At 37.4% G+C, this 23,477-nt stretch overlaps 4 protein-coding genes across 6 annotated transcripts; 1 reads left to right on the top strand and 3 right to left on the bottom strand.

Annotated features, from left to right (window-relative positions):
• Positions 1–36: 36 nt before the first annotated feature.
• Positions 37–8,261, top strand: LOC116287555 (uncharacterized). 2 transcript variants are annotated; one of them, XM_089025101.1, is made up of 2 exons: positions 37–1,817; positions 8,124–8,261. In XM_089025101.1, exon 1 carries the CDS (start codon positions 124–126, stop codon positions 1,789–1,791), a length of 1,668 nt encoding a protein of 555 aa, XP_088881227.1. In that variant the 5' UTR covers positions 37–123; the 3' UTR covers positions 1,792–1,817; positions 8,124–8,261. The 2 variants fall into 2 exon arrangements, with proteins under 2 accessions (XP_088881227.1, XP_088881226.1); XM_089025100.1 differs by lacking the exon at positions 8,124–8,261 and adding an exon at positions 2,622–7,267.
• LOC148904432 (uncharacterized) lies at positions 2,637–5,127 on the bottom strand. The gene is made up of 3 exons (XM_089024961.1): positions 3,973–5,127; positions 3,074–3,822; positions 2,637–2,976 (listed from the first exon to the last, which is right to left on the bottom strand). Exons 1-3 carry the CDS (start codon positions 5,125–5,127, stop codon positions 2,637–2,639), a joined length of 2,244 nt encoding a protein of 747 aa, XP_088881087.1.
• On the bottom strand, positions 5,428–6,631 carry LOC148904431 (uncharacterized). The gene has a single exon (XM_089024960.1). It carries the CDS (start codon positions 6,629–6,631, stop codon positions 5,507–5,509), a length of 1,125 nt encoding a protein of 374 aa, XP_088881086.1. The 3' UTR covers positions 5,428–5,506.
• LOC116287554 (protein sel-1 homolog 1) lies at positions 7,226–23,278 on the bottom strand. Of its 2 annotated transcripts, XM_089025081.1 has the most exons (24): positions 23,045–23,278; positions 22,926–22,966; positions 20,972–22,223; positions 19,923–19,988; positions 18,846–18,887; positions 17,963–18,032; positions 17,304–17,382; positions 17,049–17,135; positions 16,514–16,627; positions 16,173–16,254; positions 15,763–15,833; positions 15,273–15,353; positions 14,457–14,513; positions 13,410–13,478; positions 12,930–13,007; positions 12,532–12,594; positions 11,210–11,297; positions 10,451–10,516; positions 9,987–10,069; positions 9,304–9,469; positions 8,943–9,017; positions 8,484–8,656; positions 8,148–8,270; positions 7,226–7,965 (listed from the first exon to the last, which is right to left on the bottom strand). In XM_089025081.1, the coding sequence occupies exons 1-24, from the start codon at positions 23,106–23,108 to the stop codon at positions 7,846–7,848; spliced, it is 3,210 nt and encodes a 1,069-aa protein (XP_088881207.1). In that variant the 5' UTR covers positions 23,109–23,278; the 3' UTR covers positions 7,226–7,845. The 2 variants fall into 2 exon arrangements, with proteins under 2 accessions (XP_088881207.1, XP_088881208.1); XM_089025082.1 differs by lacking the exon at positions 19,923–19,988.
• Positions 23,279–23,477: the final 199 nt, after the last annotated feature.

The following is a 23,477-nucleotide window of genomic DNA, read 5'->3' as shown; positions in this document are numbered from 1 at the left end:
CGTTTTGAGTCTCGCGAAATAGCCTCTACACCCTGTTGACACGAGGTCTCCAGTATCACACGAAAAGTTCTGCCTCATTTTTGAGAAAGAAAGCTTCGATACTAGCAAATTCCTTGGTGAATCATGGATAAAAGATATCAAAAAAAGGTAGCTGAACGTGAAAAGCAGGACAAAGAGTCGACAGAAAAAATGGAAAAACATCCACGGTGCGGTCTTCTTCCTTCGCCTGAACTACTGGACTTAGGCTTCGACAACCCTGGAAAAGATGATACTAACACAAGAGCAGATTTTAATCTGGTACGCAAGTGGTTAGCGAAAATCAATGCACTAAACCAAGAATTCTATGCCTATTACAAGACTGATGGAGAAATATTCCTGAAGGACACTGAATACGAAGCATTGATTAAGTTAGCGTTTTCCAACAGCTTCGCTGCCATGCGTAACACATTCAAACCAGAGCTCCCAGAATATGTGATTTGGTACTACACAGGACATGGTTTTGACCCTAAAGGTGACAGCTCAGGAAAATCGTCTACACCTAACCTTAATTTCGATACTCAACGTGACAATATTGCAGATGAATTTGCCAAGAAACTACAAGACGTCCCTATCAAAGGTGGAGAGCTATGTCTTCACCACTTTGGTTACAGCGGTCTTTATGGCTTGTTGAGACCATGGATTGCAGCCGTAAAGTCAAAGTCAACGAACAGCCAAGGGGAGAAGAAAAAGAAGCACCTTATCATTATCTTGGATAGTTGTTACTCTGGAATCATAGCTCAAGATCTCCAAGCGTTGAACAAGCTAGAAGAAGGACCTTGGAATCAAAATGGCTGCACAGTGACTATCCAAACTGCCTGTGCGCACAACGAGCTTACATATGGGGGCTACTTTACCCCTTGCTTTTTGACTCTAAACCAAGACGAAAAATTGCTTGAGAAATTAAAGGACGAATGGGAAAATATGGATGAGAAATTGAAGATGTGTTATCGTACACTACCTCAACCGTCCCCAAAAGTGGTAACTACGAGTGAAGAGCAAATAACCCCGCTAACTCTTCAGTTCCACTTCAATAATGGTCATCAAGTGACTCTCTTTCCTGATCCTGGCTTCTTCAAATTTTGCTCACTAACAATCTTCGAACACGAGGAAGAGGAACTAATGAAAACAAGATTACTGGATACCTCCACAACACAGAATTTCATGACAATACTAAACTTCACTGTTCTTGATTACAAGCTAAAAACATTACAGGAAGGACCATATGCTGGTAATCCAATGGGATTATTTTTGTTAGAAGATCCTAATGACTCCAATTTTGCAGTGTGTGCACACGTACACTTTGCCAAGAATGATACTTCCAAGGTTGGAAGGATCAATCTTGTTCACCACAAGATGCCTCCACAGCAAAATCTGCTATATGTGGAAGACCACGACGGTCTGAGTAAAAATCAAGTCAAGAAAAACAGACACAAGATTAAATATGCTACTATCCCAAAAACTACTCAGGCTAATCACCAATATCCAAATGACTGGGTATACTGGAGTTGGAGCACACCCAATCCAGTGATAACATCTGATATAGCTGTCCCAAGTGCACTCCAAAGTGAAGTGAATAGTGGTGCGAGGCTGGTCAAGAAATGTTATGAATTTGTAGAGAGAAATGAGCCAGGCAGATGGGCAGACATCTCAAAATGGAACATGACATCAAACAACCCAAGTTACATGGGAATGTTCAGGCAGAAGGAACGCTATGAATGGATGGACAAGTACTCAGAAAAGAATAAAAAATGAGTCATTGACTGACAAGTGACTGATAGGTAGGACGTTCAAATTTTCTCTCATAATAGGAAAATTAAACGAGACTTACCTGGAAGTTGAAGTTTGATTGAGATTCTACAAGTCATCGGTCGGGAGCTAGGGAGTCACGTGAGATATGCGAGCGCACCTTCACATTCAGACTTTAAAAATACTTACTGGTCACATATATTGGGTAGGGTATAGAAGTAACTTTACTCCAATGTATTAACCAATGTTATCATGTAAGGGTGGGCACGTGACTCCCTAGCTCCCGACCGATGACTTGTAGAATCTCAATCAAACTTCAACTTCCAGGTAAGTCTCGTTTAATTTTCCTATTCTACTACGTCATCGGTCTATGTCGCTAGTAAGTCACGTGAGACTTGAAAGCATGTGACCAGAGTCAATGTAACAATGTAACAGTTTATTTGCTGTGCCATCGTATCAATTTTTACAGCAACTTGTAACTGTATTCCTTTTAAAGCAAGCATATACTTTCTTAACCACAGCAGTTTACTAAACATAGTCAAATGTATCAACAACATTGGGCTATAACTGGTCAGAAATGCAAGATGTGTAATATTATGGCCTATCCTTACAAGCAGAGACCCTTAGAAAGAAGAGATTTTGAATCTGATTCTCATTCTGATACTGAATCTGATTTGGATTATAACAATTGTTCATTAACAGTTCTTTCATACTTACAATCAACCCTTAGCAAGAAGACATTCTGAATCTGATTCTACATGTATTCTGATTCTGAATATATTAATTGTTCTTTAACAGTTCTTTAACAATTTGTATCTTATTTCTCATTGTAATAGAGGACAAGTACTTTTTCATCTATTCAAGGCTTCCAGAAGTTCTTTCCCAAAGTTCCCCTTTGTTTCCATTATTGGCTTTTTGTAAAACATCATGAAGGTATTTTCAGAGGTCCACCCAGCACATTCCATAATGGTTGTAATTGGGACCTTGTGGACCTCTGCTGCTGAGGTTGATGCTGCTCGAGTACTATGAGCTCCAAAGATTGATGTATCTATTCCTGCACATTTTAAGACCATCTTAAGCCATCTCCCAACTGTATCTTTTGAGATCGCTTTATGTGGTTTTTGGTAACTTATCAGTAACTTCTGGTCCTTTCTTATGTTGCTGGTTCTAGTCAGGTATTCAGACAGGTACCTGACCACACAGAGACTTGGGTCTTTGTCATAAGACTGGAATTCTAGCTTGGTTCTTTGTTTTCCAGGTTTAGTTGTTTAAGTCAGAAATAACAAACTCAACATTATTTTCAGTGATGTACATGTCCTTTGCGTTTAAAGCATGAAGTGTCTGGCAGCGTTGCCCTGATAATAAAGCCAACAACATGGTTAATTTGAGTGACAAGGCCTTTAATGACAGGCTCTTTGGGGGGTGCAGAGTCTTTAAGTGGTCCAGGACTACATTAACATCCCACACTACTTTGTATTTGGGGAGTGTTGGTCTGGTATTGAATGCACCTTTTAGCAGTCTGGTGACAAGTGGGTGATCCCCAAATGACTTGTTTCCTTCTAGGATAATAATAGTTGACATTGCACTTCTAGCAGTGTTTAGTGCACTATAGCCTAGTCCATTATTGTACAATTCAGTGAGAAAGTTGATCCCTTTGGCTATAGGTGGTGAAACTGGATTAACTTCCCATTTACTACAGTATGCAATCCATTTATTGATGTAAGATTTGTATTGATTCCTTGTGCTAGTTCTCCAGGACTGCATAATGATTTCGGAAGCTGATGGTGAAACTCCTTGACTCTGTAAATGTTCCCTGATAAGTGGCAAATAAGTAGCGTCATGTGCTTGTGAAGTGGATGGATAGCTTTGAGGTCCTGAGGAAGGAACAGTGTGTCCTTCTTTTTGGGTAGTATTAATGGTTCTTGTATTAACATTCTTGTTAGTAATGGCCACCAAGTTTGGGTTGGCCAATATGGTACTACGAGTAGTCCTGTTGCTTGATCCTGTTGTATCTTTTGAAGAGTCCTCATGATTATGCTGAAAGGTGGGAAAGCATAAAATAAGTACTGGGACCACTGCATGGTGAATGCATCTACTGCTATTGCCCCTGGGTCAGGTTTGTATGAGACGTATTGTTTGAGTCTATAATTAAGCCGTGAGGCAAATAAGTCGATTCTGTGGTTTTACTGATAATCTTTTAGAGCCTTCCTCAAATAACGTTTGATTAAGAGTCCATTCAATCTCTCTTCTCTTCAATCTGGACTCTCGGTCAGCTATTACATTGTTGACACCTGGAACATGTGCTAGTGTCAACCAAATCTCTCTTTTAATGCACCATTCCCATATCTCTATATTAAGTTCATTCAGTTCCCATGAATGACTTGAGCCCATATTACTAAGGATGGTGACAGCTGTCATATTATCAACCATCAGTTTGACATGTTTGTGACTAACTTTATTTTCAAAAGATTCTAGAGCCAGTTTGATGGCTAACATTTCTAGATAATTGATGTGCTTTCCAGCCTCCTCTGGGCTCCATGGTCCCCCTGTAGCTATTCCTTGGCAATCACAGCCCCAACCAATTTTTGAGGCATCTGTATAAAGTGTAATATGGGGGTCCCCATGATTGATGATATTAAATGAGGTGTGTATAGAGTCTATCCACCATTTAATGTGAACTTTAGTATACAATGACAAAGTCATTTTTCTATCAAAATCTCTGTGCATTGAAAGTGCCCTTGTTTTTTCCCTGTCTAGTCTCCTGTAGTAAAGTGGGCCATATCTAACCCCAGGGAAGCTCGCTGTCATAAGACCCAAGAGTTTTGCAATGGTCCTGATGGTAGGTCTAGCTGTGCTAATGACCTCCTGACAGCAGTTCTTTAATTTTTCCGCTTTTTCAGGGGTAAGCTTAATTGTCATATTACTAGAGTCTAGAACAAAACCCAGGAATGTAATGACTTGACTGGGTATGAACACAGATTTTTCTGGGTGCACAACGAAGCCTAATTCGTCAAATAATTTTATGGTGTCTACAACATTGGCCAGACATTCCTGATAACTATCGCCTTGTAGATAGGAATCATCAATATCTCCTGATGAAAGGTGTCCTTTCTCCCTCAAGTGGCAGTATACTGGTTTGAGTAGTTTTGTGAACTTTCTAGGGCACAGTGCTAAGCCATTAGGAAAGCATGTATATTTATATAACTGGTCGTCAAATTCAAACTTTAGGTATTTTTGGTCGTTAGGGTTCACAGGGACTGAATAGTAAGCATCCTTGATATCTATGGATGCCATGAAACAATTCTGTTTCATCATTCTGATAACCGACCATAATGTATCCATTTTGAAATGATGATACATAACAGACTCGTTAAGTTTTTTGAGGTTAAGTATCATACGGTTCATTATCTGATTATCTCATTATCTGATAGCTGGATAACTTGTTTATCTAGTAATTTTTTAATCTCTGACCCAGCAATATGTCTCTCTTCAACACTGAATTTTTTCTGAGTAGGCGCTCTGGCCTGATAAGGGGTCCTGGTGAACTCAATAGTCTGACCTTTAACGGTATTCAGAACCTCAGAGTCTGAGGTAAGTTTTTCCCACAAATGGTAGGATTCTCTTATCCTTCCCACTTTAAAGCGGTCAACTTTAGTATTCAAGTACTGCTTTATATTATCAAGGTTGATTTCAAAATTACTGACCTGTATGTCGTCCATGCTTAGTTCTTTCCCCCCTCCTTTCTCTTGTAGGAGGGGAATCTCGAGTTTTTTGGGTTTCCTCGGTATTTCCCTCTGTATTGGGACTGATAGGATCTTTTGAAATAATTGTCTGACTGCTTTTGCTTCCAGCTATCCCTTCGGAACGTGTTTCGTTCTCTGTGTTCGCCCGCCGCTGTTTGTGTGATCCTGTTTGATGCTTTTATGTTGTTTAGTTGTTGTTGGAGTTCGTCTCCAAAAAGCAGGCTTGTGACAGGGATATTTTGTGAACATAGCCCAGCATATTCTTTTTTCAAGCTGGGTTTTATGGCATCTCTTCGTGCCATTGACAGTTCGTATTGTGTGTGTCCCAAGATGGCTATCGCATCGGTATGTAATCCGATCATTTCATCGATGTCTAGCTCTTTCTTGCTGTCATTTCGAGCTTTCAGCAAAATGTCGGTGCACTTTGCTAGAATAGATCCGACCTTAGCGACAGTGTTTTGAGTATTGGCTCTCCTAAGGTCCTCTCGTTTAATATGGTGATTCATGTTTGACCATATCTCTGGGTTAACTCTTGGTACCACCAGATTTTTTAGATTCCCGGGTCGGGCATGTTTTTTAAGCTTATCAGAAAGCTTTTCTGAATTTAATTTTTCCGACCATCGCTTGTTTACTATGTTAGCAAGCTTATCAGACACATCAGGTCCAATTTTTTCATCTGCATCAAGCTCATTCGCGATGCTATCTAGTAGGTCGTCTTTTGGGTCGTTTTTCCCGCCCTTTTTGGTCTCTGGGCTTTCTTTCAGTAGCGAGTCGCTGTCTACATCGGAATTTTCCGATTCTATGCTTGAATCGATGTCTAAGTCAGACATTTCGACTTTCCTCCTCTTTGGTAAACTTTTATCCTGAGTTTCCGCCATTCTTTTCATGGCTTTGTGCATCGAAGTCATCGACTCCGCCATGATTTCCATGTTCTTGTTTAGGTTTCCCAGTGTGTTTTCCAGCGTGTCGCTGGTATTCTTTGGTGTCTTTCCCTCCTCATTCTCTTCTTCCTTTGAGGATTCTTCTTCTCCGAGCAGCTCAATTTCTTCTTCATTTTCTGTTCGTTTTTCCCCCAGTTCGGTCTGTTGGCGTTTGCGCGCCATTTTCTTTCATCCGAATGCAACGAAGGGTGGCAAGCAACTGAATGTGAAGGTGCGCTCGCATATCTCACGTGACTTACTAGCGACATAGACCGATGACGTAGTAGAATCCATTATTGATAGTTCATAGGTAAACACTGTTTCCCAATGCTCAATGTTTTAGATCAGGGAGGGAAGGGGGGAAGGCTCCCATGGAGGCTCAAGTAATTTTTTTTATCCTAGAATTTAGTTTTGTCACAGGTTTGGAATGAAATTTGGATTTTTGTAGAAATTTATAGGTTTGAATGAACTTTGTATTTTTGTAGAAATTTATTTTTAATAATAGCCTGAATAAGATCATTCAAAATTTCTCTCTCTTCTCAAAACATTTCCGATGTTGGCCCCTATTCTTGGTTATCCACTCAGAATAGGGGGAAATCTGTTTTATACCTTTTTATTATATAGAAAGCAAAAGTCTGTTGTATTTTTTCAATGTTTTTTTACATTTCTTTGCTGTGCTCTGTTCGCTAATACAGCACGATTCTCCACCAATCAGAGTGGGTGTATAATAAAAACTGTTCAGTTGCAATAAATATAAGAATGTTTAACATGTAATAGTCAAGCTACATAATTTTTATTAAAAATTACTTAAATTAGGAAGAGTGTTGTCGTAAATGAAATATACTCTTGAAATGGAAGAGAGTAAAAACGATGTGTGGTACAATACAATGTTTAACTGTGTGGACACTTTAACCAAGGATCACTCAGCAACTTAACCAATCATTTTATACAGTGGAAACAAAGCACAACAACTAAAGCCAATGAGGAGGGAACCTCTAATAAACAGGTACACCTTCGGGGCCTTGTCTGATGTCTGCTCAATGAAGGTCCTCTCTGAAAATTATTTTTACGAAAAAAGTTTTCTTAGTAATTGAAGATTTTTTTAAAGCGTCGCTGAAATTCATTTTATTTTAATTATATATTAAGAAATGTGTGGTGCTGTACAGCTGTACGTTTTTAAAAAGGGTGCGTTCTCAATAGAGGAATTGCTGTTTCTAACAGACAATTTAGATGTTGTCGACAGCTTGTGGGATTGAAACAAGGTGATTGGCTCACTTCAATATTCTGCTCTCTCTCGATTGGCTTCAGTTTTCACTCATGATTGGTTAGCTTTCTAAGAGTTGTTGTGGTCAATGCCTGGAAGATTTAGCTGCACATAAAAATGACATCAATTTTTTTTATCGTCTTCGTATAAATACCGCCATGCCGAATATAAGTGCTAAGATTGTCACAAGATAAATATCCCAGTCTTGTCCAAACTGCTTGTTCAAGTCAATTCTGTTCCAGAAATCGTAATTCTGAAATCAAAGCACAAATTAATAAGAGATTTTATGTCCCCAAAGAGAAAGATTCTAATGTTTTTTCCCTCATACATGGCTGTTATGAAACCCATAATAGCATCATTTACTACAGCTACCAGAATCCCTTTCACACTTTCTTTTGTTTGGTTATTTAGCAACAGTTGTCTTACTTCTCTTACCTCTCGTGCCCATTCCCAGAAAAAAAGAACGCCCAGTTTCAGCAGAGCAAGTGCAACTGGAGCCTGGGCATCAGGATTGGTTTGTGCAGCCATGTCGTAAAAGCGTTTGGCTAGATGAATATCCTATAGAATAAAGAAATAATACTCAAGGAAATGTCAAGCAAGATAGCATAAGAATTTTCCTTCTTATTTACTTAGAATCTCATGCAGTCTTGAATGGGAAAAAATGCCTTAATTTGAAAGTTTTCAGTAAAGAAAGAAATAATACTCAAAGGAATGGTTACAAATAGGAAAAATAATTGGAACTTAGCCAAATGTGAAGCACTTAAAACTGACCTGTCTCATTCCCAATCCCCTCTCATGCATATAACCCAAGTTGAACATGGCCTGGGCACTATGTTGCTGTTCAGAGGCCAATCTGTAATGGAAGGCAGCCATCTCATAGTCTACTTCCGTGCCGTAACCATAGTAATGGTAATCACCGACCTTAACTCTTGCCTGGGTGTTACCTACAATAAAAATATGGAAATTTCAATCACTGACTCAGAAATGGTGTAATAACATCTTCTGGCAGTTAGGCCTCAATTTTTTAGTCCTATTTCGAGAGGGGGGGAGGGTTCAGGAGGTTGCTAACCCAACCAACCAACCCCTCCTCAGTAAGGATTTTGTTCATCCCCTAACAATTATGGTACCAAAAGTCAAAATCACTGACTTTAGTGAGCTACTTCAAGGTTAATAACCATTCAAAAAATCCTGAATGTCTTGTAAATAATATATTATATATCTTTGGCTTACCTTGTATTGCAGCTCTAGTCCAATAAAGCAAGGCACGTGAGTTTGTTTCAGATTTGTTCAAAATAGAAGACAATCCTTCAAACATAAAGTAGTTTTAGTTAAAGATCATGGTGAGCCTTTTTAGTAGAAAAAAAAGTTCTCACGAGAGTTTGTTTGAGACGCATTCTGTATGCTTGAAACCGTGTGCTCTCATTGAGAACCCGCCCCCACCTATCAGAAAACGAGATTTACAACAGTTATTTTATAAAAGTAATATATACCATGGTCAAGGATGTAAGCCACATTACTCTGTGCCACCTCATTTCCCAGTTCAATCAGAAAAAGAGATTTATAACAGTTATATTATAAAAGTAATATATACCATGGTCAAGGATGTAAGCCACATTACTCTGTGCCACCTCATATCCCAGTTCAGCCAGCATAGCGTACTTCAAGAGAGCTGTATCAACCTGTCCTTGTTTGTATGCCTCATGCGCTTCCATTAGTAACTTAGCTGTACGGCCACGCTCTGCTACATTTTTAAAAAGCTAACAATGGAGGAAAAAATTACAATCCTTGCATAAATTGTGACACATGATGATGGATGTGCTTGTTAAGAAATTGTAGTTTGAGACATTTTATGATAATAATGATGATGATGCATGATGATGATGTATGATGATGATGTATGATGATGACTGATGATGATGATGTATGATGATGTATGATGATGATGTATGATGATGACTGATGATGATGATGCATGATGATGATGATGCATGATGAAGTATGATGATGATGCATGATGATGATGATGCACGACGTATGATGATACTTTATTCAAATAATACATCAAAAAAATACACGACTAATATTTGAAAGGTGAAACTTGAGGTTAGCCCTATATACAACTTTACTGAAGTTGCTATGTAGACGATGGTGCAGGCATGGCAAGGTAGGAGGTTGCACCCCAAAATATCAGTTTTCCCAATAAACCATGACCGCGGACCAGCACAGGTAAACTGGTCATGTCATAAAGTACATGATTACTAAACAGTACATTACCTCTGTAGCTGTGTGACAAGACCGCATGACACCTGTGCCAGAGGCGTGCATTACAGCAAGGTTATAGAAAGCCAACACATGACCTGAACACGAGAAAACAAAATCAGTACATGTATATACGATGACTTATGATTTTATATAGCACTCTTTTCCAAGGGGGGTTGACTGTACCTTGCAATAATACCACAGGTAACCCATAAAAGGCAGAAAAATGGTAAAAATATGTCATCTCAAATTGATGTAAAATAAAATTGAGTGCTTCAAGTAAAATGAGTGAGAGTTTATCAGTTGTTGTTTTTTCAGTTAAACGCATTTTGTTTCATGGGGTAGGGGTGACTAGTGACCATGCACCCCTGAATCTGCCCTTCCAAGCCACCTTAGGCCTGCTCTCTGCAAAATAATTCTCTGGTAGAAACTTCATTAAGGGTTCAGTGAATTGGCTGAAGATTTAAGTGTTGTTTTACCTGACTGAGAAGCGAGATTGAAGAACTTGATGGCCATTTTGTAGTCTCTCCTAACACCAAGACCATCTGTAAGAAAAAAGGAATAGCAAGACTGATAAGAGTGACAGAAGTGACAGAGAAGGAAGAAAATAAAGAAAAATTGGAAGACAAAGTGGCAAGCAGCAAATGAAAGAAACACATAATAACTTAGATTTTTATTTTTAGCACACATTAAAACCCTTGCCCTAAAGAAGAGACCTATCAAACTCTATGACACATGAGAACCCAGTCTTCCCTGTGTTACATTCAAACCTCCTTAGAATCCCTCTTTCAATTGGCTACAACTTTTAAACAAAAATTCAATGACCCGAGAGGCGAGAGATAAGTGCAATACCACTGCATCACCCTTCATAACCCAACCACTTATGAAGGAATGATTTTTTGAATCAAAAACTAAAGTCAGACCATTACCAATACCATTGTAAGACTATGATAGATGAGGCTGTAAGCCGTGTGGGATGGCTCGGAAATCGTATAAGAACATGTGTAATAGGTAAATTACGAGCCTTATATGGAATGACTGAAGATGAGGGCCAATGGGCCTTTCACAACTTCAAGTCGCGTAAAAAATGAGTCAGTTCAACTAGAAACTAGCTGTCCATCGCTTCTAGTTGAGCTGGTTCATTTTACACAACTTGAAGTTGTAAAAGGCCCATTGGCCCTCATCTTCAGTCGTTTCATACGCATGTTCTTATTGTAAGATTATGACGGTGTACTTACGGTAGTACATGGTTCCTATCTGGAGATGTCCATCCACCCAACCTTGTTCAGCAGCCATCTTAAAATACTGAAAAGCTTTCTCATAATTCTGGACAAAAAAATACACAAATAATGAATAACCTTTTCATGGTGAATGGGGAAAAAATGAATATGAATGTGCAAATTGTTACCCAAATATTCTGGGATAGCGTCATGTACACTGTAAGTAGTGATTTGGTGGGATGGCAGAATCCATTCTCTTTTCCACAATGTAAAATGAACCCCCCCCCCCCCCCCCCAAGGAGTTATTATAGCTCATTTCACATTGTTCCAAATGTGCTTTACATTACAACCAGAGCCGGACTTTACAAGCTACATATTAATTAAAGAATTATTAGAGTACAAACACTAAAAGTGTGCAACACTTTGCACTATTTAGTAGTAAAGAGTGCTAATTAAACAAGAGAAAACAATAGGATTAGCATAATTTAGCTCTACTATTTAGTGGTATTTATGTTACACACTTATAGTATTTCTACTCTATCACCAATGCAGCTTATGATTTAAGATGAATTGCTAGCATAGTAGTTGCATTTTTTTTGTAAAATTTCAGAATAGAATCAATAGTTATTCATAATAAAATAAAAATCATAGGATAACAGCTGCAAATTCGGCGTAAAAAAAAACGTCTATGTTCCGTACGATCCAGCCAACCGATGTCCAGTCCATTCCAGCTATGTACGGTTCCGGATTTTCCAAATTTAAAAAACACTCAAAATTCGGGCATTTTACAAGAGGAAAACAAGTTTTAGAAGCTTAGCATGTTTTTGCTATACATTAAGATTATCCATGGCCATTCAAAAGGTGAAAATTCAAAACTTTTTTTGTGATTCAAGATCCAGTCACTGACTGAGGCCCAATCACTTGCAATCCATTTCAGTCAAATCCAAATAATATCCAATTTATCTTAATACCATCTAAATGGAGGAAAATTAATCGTAAAGATCTGTGACGATCCACAGAGTCACCTATAGACACATGATGTATACAGTCCTTTGAAAGACCTTTGTCGTTGACCGGCTTCACAGGACTTCAACCAGCGCACGACCCAAAACATTTTTTTTTTAATTTTGCATATTTTTTTTTGTTGTTGCAAAACTTCGAAATAGAATCGCTAGTCATTTATAATAAAATAAAAACCATTGGATAAAAGCTGCAAATTCGGTGTAAAAAAACAATGCCTTCAAATTAGGATAGCATACAGGGTTGAACCGGGAAACAAATAATTCAACAGGTTCTTTGCCTATTTTAAGTTTTATTGGAATTGATTTGGATTTTATTACCTTTTCTACACCTCTACCCAACATGTACATCAGTCCAAGACCACTCTGACCAATTGGATTCCCCTGAAAACAACAACAACAACAACAACAATCAAGCATTTCAGTGGTGATTTGAAAAAGCCTTTAGTCAAGGGAGCGAGAGAGACCCAACCAAATCCTCTCACATGAGATGAAACAGTTTCACCTACGTATTGTTTTTCATCTATTGAAGTTGGCCTACACCATCATTTTGCCTACTACTACATACTCACGAGACAGCAAGACCAGGAATTGAACCCAAGAACCCAGAAGTGTGAGGTGAGTGTACTATCACTACACCATCCTTGATTTTCACCCTTGATCAATAAATTGAATAATTAACAGATATGATTATCATACAAAGCATCACTTGCTCCTACCTTGTCTGCAGCCTTTTTAAACCACTTGAATGCTGTCTCGTTGTCTTGCTTGATATCATGACCCCCCTCTGAATACATCTGGAAGTGAAATGAAATGGAAAATGAATAAACCGAAAAACTAATTCATACTATATTCCCTTTTGGACCCCATAGCATTGCCAAAACAAAATAAAATGAAATGAAAAACAAAACAATCTTTATTCCCAATTCAGACCAATGTGAAATTTTATTGAGAATAAGATCATTTAGATCATATTAATATTATTATAAACATATCTTCTCAAGTAAACAAAGAAATGATCCTCAAGGGAATGACGAGTGGGCTGAGAGATTTTTTTCTATTTCCTTTACAGATTCTTGATTTTTGGTGTTTTTTCCTCTATGGATTTGTGGTATTTAACACCCCTCCCCCAGGTTCCCCTTCTGTAATAATAATAATAAAAAATATAATAAAACAGCCAGACAATAACCAACTATTACCTTGCCAAGAAAAGCCATAGCATTAGAGTTCCCAGCATCTGCAGCTTGTTGAAAATACCTGTGTGCTCTCTGTCCAAGTAACACGGAATTATCATTACTATTATCATACTAAATACAGGATTACAATTACCATACAAACGAAATGGTATATCCATGAAATACTACTAACTAATCAGTACAAATAAAGCATAACAAATGAGCAGGCATAGCTGCAGGAGCAAGCGTAGCTCAGTTGGTTAGTGCGCGACCATCAAAGCTTGAGGTCCATGGTTCAATACTTAAGATCTCCACGTGTGTTTCGACTTCTCTCTAATCCGTGTAGCTTCAGCTTTAAATACTCTTTAAACAGAGCATTGATGGAGAGAGGGGGTAAAGTGCGCACCGTCGGCTTCCATTGATAGCAGTTGAATTTCAACTGAAGGAACTACCGACGTTAAATATAGGTACTTTACCATCACCTTTAAATACATGGGTTTGATGCTATTTATTTTGTGCTATTTCATGTATATATGGTTTGCACTCTTAGCTAATGAAAGATTCAATTTTAGAGAAAACTAGTGTAAACCACTTAATATGCATGCATGCATATCTGCATGGTCTCTAAAAGTTTCACGACTCAGTAGAGAGAAAATATATGTTAGTCTTCGGAAGTAAAGACTTATAGCATGACGTGCAAAAGTGTGATCACATTTAATGTATTCGCATACTTCTATGGATGGGCTTCTTTTAATACATTGTGTAGGTTCCAGAAATCATCCATACCCACCCCACCCCACTGAGGAATTTGGAAATTTCCGAAGAGTAGGGGGGTCAGAGAAAGAACAAAAATTACAGAGTTTGTATGGAAGAAAATTTGAATTTCCGGACGGTAGGGGGGTGTCTTAAAAAAATTCTTCCATGGGGGGGGAGGGGGGGTATGGATAATTTTTCGAACTACACATTTCATGGTTTGCACTCAGACTTAGCTAATGAAAGATTCAAGTTTAGGGAAAACTAGTGGAAACCACTGCATACTTCTATGGATGGGCTTCTTTTAATACATTACACCTCATGGTCAACTTCCACTCCTCGTCCTCCCTGAAAATGCAGCTGACCCAAGCCAACCTAAAAATAACAGTTGGTTTTATTTGAATGATTTTATTACTGCTGTTTGCATTACTACACGGCCAACCCAGACACAAATCACATCGTGTAGTTTGCAATAGACTGCCGTCAATCAAACGTCACCTCATTCTACTTGGATGTGCTCAAACTCTTTGCAATCGCTTTCAGGATTTTACTCTGACTGAGAAAGTTTGATAGAAAAGCCAACTCACTGATCCAAATGTGTATAAATGGCGTCAACATGAATGATTGACGGCAGTCTATTGCGAACTACACGACTCGATTTGTGTCTAGGGTGGCCGCGTAGTAATGCAAACGACGGTAAGGAATGAATGGTAGATCTACCCTTAATAGAAAAATGCATATTTATCCTCTTTCCCATTTAATGCATAAGTGCTGATTTTGATGACCACAGACTCATTTATCCATATAAATATATATGCACTTCTATACATTACAAATGACTTTTAGGAATGATTTGCTCTTGAACAAGGCTAAACTTGTAAACAAGTCTGTAATGGTGTAACTACTGATTGGAAAAAAAGTTATCTCTACACATTCTGTACATGAAAAAAAAAAGGATTTTAACCAGGGCCCAGTTGTAGGAAGCCTGGATAGTGCTATCTGATGGATAAATCCTTATCCAGTGGATAAATTTATTAGATAACAGCATCAATTTATCCACTGGATCAGGATTTATCCTACGGATAGCACTATCCACCCTTCGTACAAAGGGCCCTGAACATTCTGAAATCCTACCTGGGCTTGAACATCACCTTTGTCTGCCAGGAATTGATAGTATTGAATCAAATCATCATCAAGCACTGCATTATTTCCTCCCTAATAAACAGACAGTAAACATTCAAAATTGAAATATATTCGAAACTAAACTAGAGACCTCCGATAACACCCTCAAAGCACAGGAGAGAACCAACAAGCAACTCTACTCACATGAAGCAGTACATTAGCAGTTTACATGACATGGGGCATTCTCGTAGAACAGCATGCAGTGTATTAGCACCCTCTCCCTCTCTCAAGTCAATTTTTTGGAAATTACCTATGACTACAGCATTGAGAGGAAGTTTGTATCCTATTTTGTATGCATACTAGAAAGAATTGTTGGATCACTACATTTGTAGTATTTCACTTCATATTGAAAAGTCTAGCATTTGTTCAGTGAGCATGAAATTGTATAAAATCTGTTGTTTGTTAGGTTCCCTTAGGTCTCTAGGGCTTGTAGGCCAAATACCTGTTCATCTTCATCTATTAGTCTTATTCTCTGTACGGCTGGACCACCAGTCAATGATACATCCTCAGCAACTGTGATAAAGAATAAATAAATGGGATTGAATGGGATGACTGAAGGAAGGAAGGAAGACTAGTGGGATGGCAGGAATGAATGAGTGGGTGGATCAATGGATGGATCAATGGATGGGATGGATGGATGGATGGGTGGGTGGGTAGGTGGATGGATGCATGGATGGATGGATGCATGGATGGATGAATGGATGGATGGATGGATGGATGGTAAGAATGCATGGATGGATGGATGGATGAGATGGAGGCAGGTTTTAATGGGACGGATGGGTGGGTAAATGGATGGACAAATCAATGGATAAATGGATGGATTGTTGGGATAAATGGAAGGACTTTGAATACCTTTGTTGGAGACCTTCCTATAATGAGTAAGTGCTGTTTCACAAGCTGATTGAACACCAACTCCAGACCAGTAGCGATATGCCTTTAACATAACAACAAAATTAAAAGTAAGCATACTTGATCAAGAAGATTTTTGATACCATTAAAATGGTTAATATTTTTTCTGTTCACTTTTTTCTTCTCCATTTAAGTTCTGTGAGATGGTTCTATTGTCCATGATCCATATTATTATGCCCATCTTTTGTCACTGTCTGTCTATCAGTCTGTTCATCAGTCTTGCCAGTATCTGTCTCTCTCATAGGTGTCTGTCTGTCCAAGGGCAGTTATTAACCAATACTTACCAGAGCCATTTGTGCTTTAACGTCTCCACCTAATGCCGCAAACATGTAGTAGACCAAGGCTTTGGCTTGACTAGAGTTGACATGTACACCAGCTGCATACATGAAGCCAAGACCCTACAACAATTTTTTTTTTGAATTAATTAATAAGTCATTGAATTCAACCTTTTGGTAAAACCTCTGTCCTGGTTGAGAACCTGGACAATTCCAAGAGGTAGGGATTGAAATAAATGTAAATCCTGAATGTTTAGACTAGAATAGAGTAGAGTAGATATGTTGGTTTGTTTATTTAATTTATTAGAAGTTGTGAATAAATTGCATCATAATTTTCAATATCTTCTACTCCTTCCTTCCTTCCTTCCTTCCTTCCTTCCTTCCTTCCTTCCTTCCTTCCTTCCTTCCTTCCTTCCTTCCTCTCCCTCCCTTCCTCCCTCCCTCCCTCTCTCCCTCTCTCCCTCCCTTCCTTCCTTCCTTCCCTCCTTCATCGATTCATCCATTCCTCTATCCATCCATCCCCCATCCATCCATTCCTTCTTACCTGTTGTCCAACTGGAGACCCCATGTTGGCTAATTCTTGAAATATTTCATGTGCTTTAGAAAAATTTCTTGGAAGATAGTCACCAAACTAAACAGCAAGACAAAAGCAATAAGCTTCATATCATTAACTCCATTTGACCATCTGAATTTAAATACTGCTTTAATAACTATAATTGCTGCATATACCATCGTCTCCCCCTCCCCCCCTCCCCCCTCCCCCAAGATTTTTCTCCTGCTATAAGTATGATCAACCTACCAGGTATGCAAAAACAACCATCTCCTTGGCTTTAGTATAATTATGAACCACTGCTGCTTCTTCTAAAAGCTTGTAAGCTCTGGTGGAATGAAGAAATGAAATAAGAAAATGAGATTGAAATAAAAAAAGATAAGAAAAGTAAGAAAATGAGAAATGAAAATGAGACATATTAGGAATGAATTAAGAAAATGAGATTGAAAAAAAAAGAAAATAGGAAAATGAGAAATGAAAATAAGACATAAGGAATGAATTAAGAAAATGAGATTGAAAAAAAATGAAAATAGGAAAATGAGAAATTAAACTAAGACATTAGGAATGAATTAAGAAAATGAGATTGAAAAAAAAATAAAATAGGAAAATGAGAAATGAAAATGAGACATATTAGGAATGAATTTCAGGGGTAGATTTGGTTGGGAAAGTGGAAGTTGATAACAAGCCACCTTCTTTTCTCTACCAGGAAAAACAAACTAATTGCAGCCAAAGCAACAACTCTCCTGGGGCTCAGGAATGGGCCAAGAGATTTCAAAAGATATGTCAATAATGGACATACAATGACGTAATTTGTGTTTGTTGATTGTTATTTGAATTAAATAAAACCATGGAAACCTTTCTATAAGTAATATACATGTATATCTATGTATGCTTTTTTCATTGCTTACTTTCTGTAGCTTGGTTTAGTCTGATTGAGGAGATTCTGTGCTTCATTGTATTCCAGATATCCAGCTTGTTCTGTACAAAGTTTAAACATCAATTTTTTTTAAATTATTCATTACCGAATTATTATTCTGGGCTCAGTTGTACAAAGCCTGGATAGTGCTATCCAGTGGATAAGTCGATGCTTGTTGTCCAATAAATTTATCAGCTGGATAAGATTTATCCGTCGGATAGCGCTATCCAGGCTTCATACAACCGAACCCAGAATAAATTCTTATCCACCAGTGCCAGGTTGTACAAAGGGTGGATAGCGTTATGCAACGGATAAATCTTACCAGTGGATAAATTTATTGGATAACCATCATTGACTTATCCACTGGAATAAGGGTTTATTTATCAGATAGTGCTATCCACCTTACCAGGCCCAGATGAACACTATCCAGGGGATACCCAATGGCTGTAGTTTTAAAACTTGCATTTATTTTCCACCCCATTATAAAGGTGTTACAAATCAACTTGTGTTCTCTCTAACTCTCTCTCTTCTCATTCCTTGCTTGCTCATGCTTTGCTCACAAATTTCCATAATAATTGTCATTACATCACTTCCCACGTGGCATGATTTGGTAGTATGAAACTCATTGGATTTTATACTATTGCTGGATAGCAATTTTATCTGCATTTATCAGATGGTATGTATCACTAATAATTAATAATAATTAATTGATTTAAATAAATAATAAATAATAAATTATTAGGGCCTCTTGAACTCAATTGTGGCAAACAAAACAGAACTCTTTGTCTGAGATGTTACACCCAAGCTATGATCAGGTCAATGAGGATTGATTCAAGTAATGGTATGCATTAAATGGGAAATTTAACAGTTCTAACCTTTCAGTTTCTCATTTTTTGCTTTCATGGCTTCATTTTCCTCTGCAAAATATCAAAACATATTTCAGAAAATTCTAAAATATGCATTCCATATATATTCATAGATTATGATTCATATCTCAGGGACAGATCTAGAGGGAGTTTGCAGGGAGCTTGGTTCAATGAACCCCTAAATTACAATAATATGGACCCCCTAATTAGAAAATATCCAATACAAAATAATTTTCCTAAATTTTTGTTTTTACTAAAGCATTTTTCCATATGGACTCATATTGGCGGTTCAACACCCCTCCCCCCTAATGCGTCTGTTTAATAAATGCAGTATGACACCAAGGGGTGTGTCCAACCAATGTGGGGGGGAGGGGGGGAGTGGGGAATGATTTGTTGAGTTTAGTGGACACTTCCCTGGATACTACACCATCATAACATTTCGTGGAATAATATTTGTGCTCTAGTTTATTGCTCTTATTATCTATTTAGCAATATTAAGCATTCAAATTACTATCATTAGCAAATCAAAGCCATTATGCCATGTTATTGTTATTCAATTTCGTAGAGCTTTACTCCTGAATTAGTTAACCAAATGCATTGTGTTTTAGGCTTGGTATATTAATTAAATCAAATTAAGATCAAATGAAATCAACATTGTTTATAGAGGATGGCACTTGACGATATTTCAACTGATAATCTTGTGGTCCTCTGTTAACAGTGTACATAAAGGGGTCACGTAAAAGTACTGAACAGTTTATTTGATTGACGGCATTGTGTTGTCCAATTTCCCTGTTGTGACTTTTTTCTGGATCAGAGTGTGGCAATGACAATAGCGGTATTAATGAAAATTAACTTTTAAACATTATTATCAGATCTACTATGCATTACAGTAGTTATCATTCCAGTTTAACTGCACACATAACAAGGTATACAGCTGTACATGTACGTTAATAAAGAGTCAAGGAAGATTATATTTTTACAAAGGTTTTTTTTGATCAGCATATGATTAGCATTTGCAAAATTAGTTAATATTGTTCTCGGCAAGTTCTTCATAAACATTTCAAACAAAATCATATTTTTTTCCACCTCTGAGTTTTATAATTTCTTCCTTGAGTAGTGCTTTCTTTTGCCCTGAGGTAGGAGCTGTACTATCTAATGATGAGAATAAAATACGCCAATAGATGAACAGCCAGTAAGAATCGGCCAGTAAGTAACATCATGATCAATGGTACTAGCTGTACAGCAGGGATCATGTCAACGTCAACCTAGCGTGGATTCTTCAAACTGTAACATGATCATGACAATGCAACATACTACTATGTACCTTTCTTCATTAATGCTAGTACACTGCTAAATATACAACCCTATTTGACTAATAAGGGGCTGTTCATTAATTATGCCTTGGGGGGGAGGGGCTGGAGGAAAAGTAGGGGGGGCTTTGAAAAAAAATCACACAAACAAGGGGGGCTTTAATAGTATTTGCTGACTTAAAAACAAATGATTAAGGTATGTCTAAAAGGTCACAAGGAGGGGGGGGGGTCAAAAAATTTTTTTAGATAAAATTGTGGGGGTTGAGAATTTTTCCAAGGTTTTTTTCGATTTTTCCTCCAGCCCCCTCCCCCCAGGCATAATTAATGAGCAATCCCTAACTATAATACACTGATCTCGCATTCATTGTTCTTCCTTTCCTTCCTAGTTACTGTTGCTACGTCAGACAGGCTAAAATGTGTTTTTGATATACCACTTGGAACAGACACCAATTATTGTCTGTCTTACAATCAATGCATTCTAAAGGTACATTAAGAAACAAATCGATAACTGCTAAAAAATCTTATGAATTCAAGTCATAGAAATTATTCAGTGATTTCTTGGCCATAGCACAAAAGATCTGTCAAAAACTAATATGCCCACAATGTCATAACATAAGAAAACAAAGAAAAAATAAAATATGATAATATTGATAATGATGATGATGGTTTTGATGATGATGATGATAATGATGATGATGATGATGATGATGACGAATGGTGATGATGACTAAAATGATGGTGATGATATAACAATTTAAAAACAGTGATATAAATCAAATATTTAATATTTAATATTAATATATAAATATCAATCTCAAACTTTACCCATTTCCTTGATTTCTTCAGACACTTCTTCATGAATTTCTTGGACTTTTTCTTCATCAAAAGGGGGGTTTGTTGGCTCTTCTGTTGTTCCTTGAGTTGGGGGAGCATCTTCATCTTCATCATCTCTATAGCCTTCTGGACCCATCATGCCTTTAGCCTCGTCATCATAATAATCAGTATGTTTGACATAACCACCTTGCTCGGCATCATCAACATCTTCATATTCATCATAATATTCATCTTCATAATCCTCATCTTCATATTCTAATTGGGAATCTTTCTTACTCTTTTTCTTTTCCCCCCCGGATTTTTTGCTTTTCTTTTTCTTGTTCTTCTTTTTACTTTTGACCCCAACTTTACCATCTTTCAAGTTTTCTTTCAATTTTTTTAAGTTCATTTGTTCTGATAAAGCTGGTTCCTGTGAGTCTACTCTTTGATCTACCAGGTTCCCATTGCCAGAATCTTTTTCTACTGATCTGACATTATCGTGAGATTTCCCATTTTCCATTTTCTTGTCATTCACAACTTGTTGTTCACTGTTATCATTTTCTTGACCTTTTTCTACAGATTCCACATTATCAGTAGATTTCTCAATTCCCATTTTCTCGTCATTCACAACTTGTTGTTCACTGTTATCATTTTCTTGACCTTTTTCTACAGATTTCACATTATCAGCAGGTTTCTCAATTCCCATTTTCTCGTCATTCACAACTTGTTGTTCACTGTTATCATTGTCTTGCTGTGAACCTTGTTCTCGATTATCACTGACAGAACCTCCATCCTGTATCCCAACATTATCAACCTTTTCATTTCCCATTTTCTCGTCATTCACAACATTCTTATCTCCTAGATCTCTCAGATTCTCTGTGTCATGTCCCTCTTCCACTGGTCTGACATCTTCTCTGCCATTAACAACTTCACTATTCCCACTCTGCAGATTTGCACCACTGTTTTGATCACCTTGCTGATTTATATTTCCAAAAGTATCAGTTTCAGATTTAACTTGTGTATTACTAGATTCTTGCTGTTGGTTGTCATCATTTTGCACAACTTGTTCTCCAGAACTTTCACTAGTCCTTACATCATCCCTAACAACTTTATTTTCTGTACTTTGTTTCATATCATGTTCAAATTTACTTTTAGAATCTTCACTATGTTCACTATTTTCACTAGATTCACGTGTCTTTGGTTCAATGTGTGTAGCTTGTTGTTGGTTCTTGGTGGTATCAGCTGTTTGTTCTACATTACTCTCCTGAAAACAAAATAATAAAGAGTTTTAAGACAAAGAATATACTGTGCTAATAGACCCCTTGCATGTGGCGTCAAAGCAGCTCAATTTGGAGGACAAAACAAAACGATTTCAGTCTCCTGAGAATTGGAAACCTATTGTTTGTTTCTCCAAATTGAGCTGCATTTGATGTAATGCAAGTGGTCCACAAACTTTTTACCTTGGATGCATTGTTTCTCCATTTCAGACAATGTGTCATACTACTGAGAATAAGATTTTTGTTTAGGTTGTATCCATATTCATGTGTCTTCTCATACACAACCATCAGACACAGAAATAATACTCTAGGGAATGACACGTGGGGAAACATTAGACCAAAGGTAAAGAGGTCTATTACAATCAGGAAGTGAAAAAACTGAGTAGAACTCTAATCTCGGCTGAAAAAAACTTGTATATGCCTCTGTCTAGATATTCAAAATTTTTCTCCAAGTTCACCGGCTTCCTTTACTCCATAAAAATCCACATGTGAGTATAGTGTTGTGTGTTGTAAAGATTGAGTGTATTGATAGTGTATGTGGAGCAAACCTCACAGAGAAGCCCCTCTCAGGGAGTAATGGTTGTAATAATATATATAATTTAATTTAAAATATAAATGTCAAAGTTCTTGCAAACACATTTCAAACTAAAATAACTAAAAATAAGCTCAAATTTTCAAATAACACGCACCTGAGCTTCTTTTACCTCCTCTTTAGCTGGAATTTCTTCAGCTGCAAGAGAATGGCAGCAAAATAAGTTAAATTCAAAATAATAAGATTTTTAAAAATGAAAAATGAAAAAATATTAACCTTTGTTTTGTGCTGAAAGAAATAAAAGGACGAAAACCACGAAATTTCTCCTGCGAAATTTCATCCCTTTCGCGAAGTACTGAGCGTCTGTTTATAGTTATGGGTCGTGAATTGTTTAGGAGATAAACTAGGAAGGATGTGTGGAGTTTACAGTGACGAAGCAGCTAAATATTCATATTTTTTGGTCGAATTATTTACAACTTTTCAGCTCGACGCTTCTTTGCTTGCCACGTATCTACGTACTGCGCATGTGTAGACCAAACACAGGAAGCCCAAAAACAAACTTTCTCAGTATTCAGGCTTGGTATTCAAGGTTGATAAAATGATAAGAAATGAAAAAATGCATAAATGAAAAAAGACAATCCCATGGCGTGAAAATTAAAATTAAGTGGTCAATCTAAGTAATCAAATTTCATCAAAATGCCTCACAACT

Source organism: Actinia tenebrosa, unplaced genomic scaffold (assembly GCF_029948245.1).
Source record: "Actinia tenebrosa isolate PJP-AT-01 unplaced genomic scaffold, QUT_ActTen_1.0 PGA_scaffold9__36_contigs__length_13948895, whole genome shotgun sequence".
Lineage (NCBI taxonomy): Eukaryota > Metazoa > Cnidaria > Anthozoa > Actiniaria > Actiniidae > Actinia > Actinia tenebrosa.
Note: the sequence above shows the minus strand (reverse complement) of the source record. Positions and strands in the feature narration are given on the sequence as shown.